Source organism: Eschscholzia californica, unplaced genomic scaffold (assembly GCF_041429995.1).
Source record: "Eschscholzia californica isolate CP2 unplaced genomic scaffold, dmEscCali1.0.p SCAF_1, whole genome shotgun sequence".
Classification (NCBI taxonomy): domain Eukaryota; kingdom Viridiplantae; phylum Streptophyta; class Magnoliopsida; order Ranunculales; family Papaveraceae; genus Eschscholzia; species Eschscholzia californica.
In genome coordinates this window covers 78995533-79005737 of record NW_028238198.1, presented here as the reverse complement: position 1 = coordinate 79005737, position 10205 = coordinate 78995533, and the positions used below count along the sequence as shown (strand labels likewise).

The 10205-nt window shown below is 35.6% G+C and overlaps 1 protein-coding gene and 1 non-coding gene across 2 annotated transcripts; both read right to left on the bottom strand.

Moving 5' to 3' along the window:
* Window positions 1–5004: 5004 nt before the first annotated feature.
* LOC147569551 (uncharacterized) lies at window positions 5005–8460 on the bottom strand. The gene is made up of 4 exons (XM_086656031.1): window positions 7518–8460; window positions 6096–6694; window positions 5534–5620; window positions 5005–5385 (listed from the first exon to the last, which is right to left on the bottom strand). Exons 1-4 carry the CDS (start codon window positions 7767–7769, stop codon window positions 5142–5144), a joined length of 1182 nt encoding a protein of 393 aa, XP_086512157.1. The 5' UTR covers window positions 7770–8460; the 3' UTR covers window positions 5005–5141.
* A 1092-nt stretch (window positions 8461–9552) lies between these two features.
* On the bottom strand, window positions 9553–9676 carry LOC147569550 (U6atac minor spliceosomal RNA). Its single transcript, XR_015231657.1, has one exon. It is a non-coding gene; the product is annotated as a U6atac minor spliceosomal RNA (small nuclear RNA).
* Between the last annotated feature and the right edge of the window lie 529 nt (window positions 9677–10205).

The following is a 10205-nucleotide window of genomic DNA, read 5'->3' as shown; positions in this document are numbered from 1 at the left end:
ATAATATAAATTATAATCATTGTTATACGTAATATAGTAGAGATTTCAGCTTTGGATTAGAGAAGATTCTCTTTTTTATGTATAATTTAGATGATTTTATATGATCATAATAATTAAGGTGTTTCAAAGTACTTGAGAGACCACGACTTACTAATGGAATTACATTCCTTTACAAAAGAAACTCAATTTTAGATCTAAATAACACATTTCAGAATCATAATGTAAAAAAGAAGTAATGAAAACAACAAATATTAAATTTCTAATTCTATAACCATTGCCCTATAAACATACCAATTAAAGTACTTGTAGTTGATTATTTGGAAGGGAAGTGGAAGTAAAGAGCATTGAGCTCTTTCATAAAAAAAAAGAGCATTGAGCTTTTGGCTTTATAAAACAAGGTGTTTATCAATTAATCTACAGAGAAATTCTTGCAATGACTTTGACCTTCAAAGATTCATACATAAGTTAGTTATTTAAGAGGACCCTTGTTTCTTCGATCATTTCTTGTTGTTTGAGGGGGGTCTCGTGTTGTAGCACCTTGAACACACCCCTTTCTTACTTTCCTGTACCAACCTATTTCATTGTAGAATTTGGTCCATAAACAGAATGTCACTCCCGTGAAATATTATTCTGTCTACGGAATCTAGCGAGAGTTATTTACCGAACTACTTGCTTTTCCATTTACAACTGTAAACAAAAGCAAATCAAAATTAGAAGCTCCAAAAGAGGGAGCTTTGCTAACGACTCTTAAGTGTGCATTTGAGTCAATTCCATGCATCATGTCTGAGTACTTTACTCGAAGTGAAACAAATATATATTGGATATTTAAATTAGGTGTTTTTCTCGATCAAACAAAGGGGTAGAAGGATCTTTTTTTTTTTACTTATTTAGTTGCTTTTACTTTGTTACTAGATTATTATGATGATATCTTGTCAACCATATCAAATGAAGCAACTCAAAGATAAGATTTTCTTAGTCTTTCCTCATGAAAGCCTAATGTTAAAAACACAGATGACACTTATCTATAAGTCTTCTTTTATGGTTCCTTATCTCTTATTTTATTTTACCTATGTTTATGATTGAAACCATTTTTGATCCACTCAAAAGAAAAAGTTAATCAAGATGAAGTTTTGGATTTCTTGGATAGAGTCTACTTTTTTGTTCTTTAAACAAGAAAGAGAAAAAGATTGTTTTTTTTTTTTTTTAACTTAGGTGCTGTTTGTTTTTTATATATCTCAGATCTGAAATCTGAATTGGCATCAGATTCAGATTTCAGATGTTTGTTTTTTTAATTTGGTAAGATCTGAAAATTTGGCTGAATTTTTTAGATGTCTGAAATAACTGAAAAGAGACCCAAAAATTTCAGACTTCAAAACCAGTCTGAAACCAATAGTAATTTCTGAAATGCTTCAAATGACGATTATACCCCCCAATGAATTAAAGAAAATCTTCTCTTTAGATTTAACATTTCACCACCGCCACTTCTACTTACACCGACCACAACCGCCACCACCTACCACCAGATCACAAACACTACCACCACAAACACCACCACCAGAGCCAGACTACAAAGACCACCACCACAAAGACCACCACCACAAAGACCACCACCACAAAGACCACCACCTGAACTGACCACAAACATCACCACCAGACAACACCACCATTATAAAACCACCACCGGCCAACACCATTACACCACCATAAATCCACCACCACCGGCCAACACCATTACACCACCATAAATCCAGCACCACCGGCCAACACCATTACACCACCATAAATCCACCACCAGACAACACCACCATTATAAAACCACCACCGGCCAACACCATTACACCACCATAAATCCACCACCACCGGCCAACACCATTACACCACCATAAATCCACCACCACCGGCCAACACCATTACACCACCATAAATCCACCACCAGACAACACCGCCACAACCTCAGGAAACCACAACTAGAAAATATCAAACTTCGTTGATCATTGGAGTGAGAAATAGAGAGAAATTTCGTCGGATCTTTGGTTAGAGAAAGAGAGGGACTGTGAGCAAGATCTCGACGGATCTTCAACTGTTGTTAAAGAGAGGGACTGAGAGAGCTGGATTTTTGGTTATTGTTAAAGAAAAAGAGAGAGAGAGAGATTGGGGGAGAGAGAGATCGGGAGAGAGATTGGGGGAGAGAGAGATCGGGAGAGGGAGAGAGCAGAGAGATGCAGGAAGAGGAAGATGAGAGGGTGGATTTAGGGCTTTTATTTTATCTTTTTATATAAGAGAGAGAAAGAATTTAGGGTTTTTTGAAATTAGTTTTTTTATCTAAAATATCTAATAGGGTAAAAATGTCAAAACACTAATTCAGACCTAGCTATTCAAATTTGGAAAACAAACATCTAACTTGGAAAATAATTCAGTCAATTTAGATTCAGCCAATTCAGTTCAGCCAATTCAGATTCAGCTAATTCAGATTCAGACATACGAAAAAAACAAACAACACCTTACTCACTCAATCACAACTACATATCAACTGAAACAGTTTTTTTTTTGTTGAGAAAATCAACTGAAACAGTTGATGATGGGAAGTTAAGAAGTGAGAGGTTCTTTACAGAGCAATGCCTAGTCGGCAAAAAGAACTTTTTAGTTGATTGTCAATACCTTTGTTTATTTTATTAAATATATCAATATTAATGCCATGGTTTTGATTTGACCCCACAATAATATAGAAATACGTGGTTCGTTAATATAGAAGTAGTTGTTATAACGGTCAATTGTTTTCAAGTCGAGTTATCACGAATAACCGTTAGTAGGAGATGAAGACAACGAAGGTAAAAGTTAAACTGAAGTGGAACTAAAGTACTTTTAAACACTTTGGAGAAAAAGACAACCATTGAATAATTGTTGGACAAAATTAACGAAAATGACCCTTAGAATATTTCGCTTTAGGTAGAAGGCGAGACGAAAGTGTATTCGCAAACAAAATTGCTAGGGAATAAGAAAAAACAGGCAGGTTCTAGACAAAAATCTTATGTGGATTTCTGCGATTCGTGTTTTCGGTGATTCTCATCCACCAAACAATGGATTACGGCAAACCGCACAGAATTTATGTCAACAATCCGTCTAGTTTTTGTTGTTCACTAATATTACTCCTAAACAAAAATTATGGAGCTAGTACAATAAGTATAGAGGGAATAATATGTGATAGGAAAGGTTAATCGTATCATCCCCACCACCCTTTCTCTCTCTAAATCTATTTCACTCACTCTTTTGGTATAATATTATATTTGAATGACATGCATTGCCTGATATTTGACTAGAGAAATTAGAGAGATTCTCCATCAGCATAGAACCAAATAACCGAAAGCAAGCATCAACTGCTTTTAACCAACCCTTCTTTCTTCTCTTTGTTTGACACGCCTCTCTCTCTTCTCTATTCTCTCTCAACATCTATGGGATTTGATCTTTCCATCATTTTACTTTTCCTTATTCGAATCCTCGCCAAATTAAATTATGTTTTTTCTGAAATTATATTTGGATCTGTAAAATCAATAAGAAATGTCTAAGTGTACGAAAAATCTTTGACAAGATCTTTGATACGATGAGTCAATCCGGTAAAAGAACAGTCCAAATCAAAGTCAAATTTTAAAAAAATTTTGTCTTTTAGTGAATATGACTCATCTTGTCAAGGATCTTGTCATTGTAGCACTCCGTTAGTTGGGTAATAACATGTATATAGACTGAAGTTCAAATCTTATTTTTGAAAGAAATATATCAAAAGGTTTGGAAGTTGCTTTTCTTGTATGAATATCTCTCTCTCCCTAGACAAATTGGATTAATTAAAATTGGCTAAACTAATTCTAAAGGACATGGTTAATTACCAATTATAGGAAGAACATTTAAGTCCCATTAGCAAGGTCCCCAACTTATTTCTATAGGCAGCAAAAACCCAAGGACAACTTGGAGAAAAAAAAATATTTGGACACTCTATAGGCCGTCCATTTGGTCAAGATGCCAAGCGAAGCCTTCAACATCAAAATTTGTGGGCTTCACAATGTGCTACTCTAAGCGTGTCTGGCTTCATCCAGTTAGTCACGCACCTAGCTCACTTGAATTACAAGTTAAGTTGACATCCACCCAACTTTTAAACCCACAAGATAAAGTCAAACTCCAAGTCCATGTCGAAGCCCATGTCCAAGTCCAACTCCAAACAAAGTCCAAGACCAAACCCAAATGTACCGGGCTTCCAAATTTCCGATCATTCTGGAAAACCATCACTTCTTCAACCAGCTACTTTCAAAATCCAATGACACGACTGTCAACATAATGTTTGGTAGTGAAAATGCTATACCGTATTTGCCCGATCCCAATTAATCACGCCATTTCTCTCTCCTCATGGCCCGACCAGTTGAGACCTACCAATCACCTTTCGGCCGTGGTGAGCCACAGACTTTGGGTCACTTAGCATTCAGCCGTGGAGAGCCTCAGACCTTGGGTCACCTAGCATTCGGCCGTGGTGAGCCACAGACTTTGAGTCACTTGGCAGTTTTGGATGAAATAACCCCATAGGAACAATTAGAAGATTAATGTGTCCACCAGCCATTGGTGTAGTGGTTGGACACCCCTTTTAGCCAATGAAATTGTGGGATCAAGTCTCGATAGAAGCAGTTTGCCATCAAGATTTATCCCATGTAATTTAGGCTATAAATAAGGTAAATAAATTTGTTTACTTTAGGCCTCTTTCATGTTGTTGGACTTTAGGTCTCTTTCATGTTGTTGGGCTTTAGGTCTCTTTCATTCATGGTTTAAATTAGACGGTTATCGTGCTCATCACATCTTCATGATATATCAATGCCTTGTAACGACTAACGTAGATCGTAGTCAATTTCTCAAGAAAAAGGATTAGTGTATGTTTTATTGTTCTGAGTAATCCGATCCAACAATATCTGACTAAAGAACATTTTCAGATTATTAGGTTTCGATAAAAAAAAATGTAAGAAAAGCATATAAGAAGTCATGTTTTGTTGATCGATCTCATGAACAATTGTGTGTAAGAAATACAAGTACAGCAAAATTACAGAAGAAATGTTAAAATGCACACTGGGTAAGAGGATAATTACCTCTATCAATGAATTTAACAGTGATCAAAGAACTATTAGCATTGTTGATATTAACAGAACTAGAACAGAAATGTATGCCATTAGTATATGAGATTCTCGGGCAAGAGAGCACTTACTGACAGTAACTGTTCTGTTTCTGGCGAAAGTTGCAACGACAAAACCTGGCTCGTCCCTTAAATCCCATGTCATGGCTGGAACTGTTATCTCTCGAGTTCCGTCTCTGTGTATGTAGTCACAGAATTCATGGGTATGTGCACTGAATATTATCCTGCAAAACGAACATAGTTTTGTTTCGATAAATCGATCATAGCATTTAAGCGCAAGGAGTTTGTGAGTAAAAGAACAAATTTAAAGAGGAGAAATGCCTCGGTAAAAGATTATGCCATGTGATGTTTGTACAGGAGAAATCTAACTACCTTGGTTTAAGAGCCTGAAATATGTATTCAGTTGCATTAGGGGGAACCGTCTGAAACAATTCGTACGGACCTGGCCCAGCAAATCCTCTGCAGGAAACAAAATTAGTCAGGGGAAGATCATGAATTCGTGAGAGGCTTCAGAAGTTATTTGTTAAGAGGCTACAATAAAAAATCGAAATCTGGGTGCAAAAAACGTCCAACATGGACAAAGGATACTCTCATGAACAAGAATACGATATCCAGGGTCTCTCCACCCATTGCCAATTAGTTTTGAGTTGGATGTTCACAAACTTAACATTGGGATTTTAACAGACTAGATTTCACCTGACTCTCACTAGAATTGAAACTTTAACATGCTAAGGCAATTAAATGATCTCAGAGGCAGCGGGCCCAAAAGTAATTTCAACTAAGGTAACAGTATACTAGTACATCTATCTAAGAACGTGTCGAACCCATAATGAGAGTATTAAAAAGGATGGGCTTCATTAAGATTACTTGCAACTTTTGAGAGCATTAAATTCCATGACAGAAAGGCGTAATTTTGAGATTAGAGAAATCCTACCTCTTATTGGAAACCTCTGAGATCACAAATGGATTTGTTGATTGGGTTTCCTTGAAAGCATTTATATCTTCGGTATTGATATTTGTAGTTCGATGCAACGGAAAATGGAGTAAGAGTACAGGACCAGAACCAGATGATATGGAAGTTCCTCTCCACCTCAAGTTGCCAAACTTGTCTTCCAACTTATTATCCACATTTATTCCTTCTACCGAACCCTTATAACGAATTTGTGCATCCAAACTTTCTTTCTCTATAACTTTTTCGACACTAAATCTTAAATCATTGTTGCCACAAAGTAATGTCACGGAATTAAGCGAAACAAAGCTGGTATTGGTCACTTCAAATACCCCACAACCAGCAGAATCTAGACCTGGCAAACTACTAGATATTCGAGCAACAGATTTTTCATTTATTTTTCTGCATTCTCCAACATCCCTATCACCGAGGACAATATGCAACGGAAGACCAATAAACGGACCTAACATCAACTGGAACTGTTGAAGAACGGATAACCATTTATTGTTTGTTAACTCTGACCCTTGTGCCGAAATATCTCCTAAAACTATTAGCATATCAGGCTTCAATCTGTCGAATGATTTCTGGGTCATACAAAAGTATCAAAGATGTCCAAACTATTAGGTTTCGTTAAAATCACACAATATATATATCTATATATATATATGAATCATAATAATAGAATAAATGCAGCTTAAGAAGTGCCATATTAACGAACAAAAGAAACCATCAAACTATATGATGAGCATATCAAGCGATACGAAACAATACTTAATAAAAGAGCAATCGAACTTCTTTAAAAGTTCCCTCCATTACGGCAGCAAATCAGCAAGGACTACACGAGTGGGACTAATTACCCTATCTAGGAAATTTTCATAAAACTTCAATAGATCGAAGAATAAACGTAATTAAGAACACACGAGTTATCTTGGGGTTAATGTGAGTAGAATTAGACTACATCTTCAAGGTTATAGAGAACAAAAGGTTTGTGATCCAGAAGTACTTTTCGCATTGATCATCTTAGAGCTTGTGGGCAAGTATCTAATGAATTGATCAATTGAAAGTTATATCCCACATTTTGGTACTTGAACCCCACCTAAAATATTGTAATCTTAAGTTGAAAACCTGGCCTAAAAGTCTTACCCAAGACTTCAAATTGAGGGAAAAAAAAAGTCTTTGGTAATTGGATTGAATTTAGCTGCTTCATATAGAAAAATTAACAAGGGTTTACACTATACCACAATGAATGAACTAAAATCACCTTGATTTTCTTATGAACCCTAAAATAAACTCATGAAATGAATAGAAAATATGAAAACCCTAATCCTCATGAAAACAAATTGAACATTTGAGGTCTAGTTTAGTTGTAATTCATACATATCTAGAGAGACAGAGAGAAACCCATACCCTGAAGAATTTGGCCATGTAAGAATATCTGAAATAACTATTGATATAACCAGCTTCAGATCCCATCAAAAGCAAATTAGCTACCATCATAACTTTAAGATCTTCAGAATCACTACTACTACTAGTAGTACTGAATTCTTTATCAAGATCATCATGAGAAACTATCTTACAAGTAGGAATCGAAATTCTCTCTTCAAAAATAACCAGAGCAGCAACAAAGATCAGTGGTAACAATGATTTCAAAGCAACCATCTTTCAGATACTTCAATATAACTCCTCTGATCTCTATTAACACAAAGAAGAACAAGGAAGAGAAAAACAAGGTGGACCCATTCGAGTTCAGAGGGAAATAATCTAGGGTTCTTAATTTATTTGTGGATTTCGCCATTGTTGAGATGATGATGATGACCTAAATGAACACACACTGCCATCTTTCCTCAATTGTGATGGTACTTGAGAAATCAAGGGTAATTTTGTCTTTTGTAACTCTCAAAATGCCCAAAGATAGGGGAAGTCAACTGTTGGATTTAACCTAATAAAATGAATTATTGGCTGATTGTGAGCTGACCATTGTTCATCTCCAAGATGAAAACTACCTGTCTTTTTTATACTTTAGAATAACATTTTTAGATTATTATGTTAAGAGTTTAGATTATCATTCATCCCGTGACCGATTATTGTTAGGTTATCTTGTTACGAGATCAGACTGATTTATTTCTTCATGATGTTTATGTCTCATTCTAAGTTTTGTAGATGGGTTTCATCTCTGGTCCTTTAAATTCAAATTTGTGTCAAACTAGATGGATTGGAGAATTCAAACTAGATAAATCGGAATTTGAATTCTGTTTAAACATTTTAATTGATAGTTAAAATAGTGATACTTAGATAGAGAAGGTATGAACAAAGAATTCCCCTCGCAACCCTAAACATATTTTGCTTACCCACAAAATAATGAAAACACTCATTTCTTTATAGTAGTAACAAAGATAAAGATGTCGAATGTCTTTTCTAAGAAAATGATCCATATGAATATTAAGACACGAAAAAAGGGTTAGACTAGTGAACATGTAGAGATTGGACAAACTCAGATTCGGATGCACATTCAGAGAGTAAAAAAAAACAAAGACCACCTAAGTCGAATGACAACAATAAGCAAACAAAAGAACATTAGTAATGTTTCAAAAAAAAAAACAGAACATAAGTATATAAGTTCTGAATTTTCACTATCAATCATCATCTATTACAAAACTAAGAAGTTTCGCAACTCTAATAAACCACTGACAACCCAGCAACAAAAACCACTCAACACTTAGATCAACCACATTTCAAAAAAAAAAAAGGACTTAGATTAACCATACAAAAATGTAAAAACAAACAATATCTAGCTTTCTTGTATACCCAAGCGAGATTCCAACTGCAACACTGAATGGAGCTAATTTCTACATAGTTCATCACGACACTGACTAGGCTAGTAGAATTGAAAGAGCTGCGACTAGGTTTCAGTAGATTACAGGTGTGATATACAAAACCACAAAGGCTAACTCAGGAAACAAATGATTCAACGAAAAGCTAATTTCTACATCGTTCATCCTACTTTTGCTTGTATAGAGCCAATTTCTGCACTCAGAAAAACAACGATTATTATTAGTTGTCTTTTCCCATCTGTCAAATTAATCTTTTTTTTTTTGGATCTATCAAATTGAAGTGAACCAAACAACACTTGGGGGAACTTCGTTTCATTAATTATAGGTCCCATAAGAGAGGATAAAAAACACAATTGGCCCTAGTTACTAAATCCAAATGAAGTATAGTTGCAGGGCTACAGGAATAGTATGAAATCTTGAACTCATGGATTTTTTCTCAATGCACAAATCTGTCTTAAAGAAGGAACCAACAACTTGGGTGTCTGGGTAGCTCTCATCTTTCTCTCTCTAGGGTTTATGCGTCTGTGTGAGTTGTAATGATTACAGGATTCTTGGATGGATATGATTGATAAGAACCCTAAATTATCAGAGGTGTGGAGGGGAAAATGGAAAAAAAATTGGGGTAAAGATCCACCGAAGTGGGAAGCCTTAACCATGTGTGGTAACAGGTATGCTCGAAAGCAGTTCCCGTCCCTGTCAGGGGAGATGCCAACCGTCTCTCCTTTCAACGAACACATCATTTGAGGTTCAAGCTTCTAATAAATTATGTCAAATTCTCAACAAATTGGCCAATGTGGGACTAAGACCAGTTGAGTTATTAGGTGGTTTTGGTAAAGGATTGCTTGGAAGAGAAATTAGACTTTGGATTAATATGGAACAATTACAATAAGAAGAAGAAAGAGAAGTGACAATAGAGCGATCTCACTTTCCCTCGCGATTAATTACCTTTTGTTTAGAGAAAGAAAAAGGTGAGATAAGTTATGATAAGTTAATAATAAAGTTTTAGTTCAACTTGGACTCCCTCAACATAAAATGTATAATGTATAAATAAACTTACTATCGTGTATATTTAACAACCTATGAATCAGTGAAGACCTAAGGTTGTGATAACTTTCATCTCTATGTTTCCACATCATGCTTTCTAGATATTAAACCTAGACTTAGTTTAATAATCTTACTTCCACGCCGATGAATTATGTGGATTGTGGTATCAGAACTTTCTTCCAAGAGCCCAGCCAATATCCCGGCCGAATCCTGGTCGGGG

What these genes read in the sequence shown, in the direction of transcription:
- LOC147569551 (XM_086656031.1), bottom strand. Translation starts at nt 7,769, where the DNA reads ATGGTTGCTTTGAAATCATTGTTACCACTGATCTTTGTTGCTGCTCTG. An exon ending in ACATGGCCAAATTCTTCAGG is followed by an intron (nt 6,695 to 7,517) that starts GTATGGGTTTCT and finishes TGTATGACCCAG; the next exon opens with AAATCATTCGACAGATTGAA. An exon ending in TTTCAGGCTCTTAAACCAAG is followed by an intron (nt 5,386 to 5,533) that starts GTAGTTAGATTT and finishes TTCGTTTTGCAG; the next exon opens with GATAATATTCAGTGCACATA.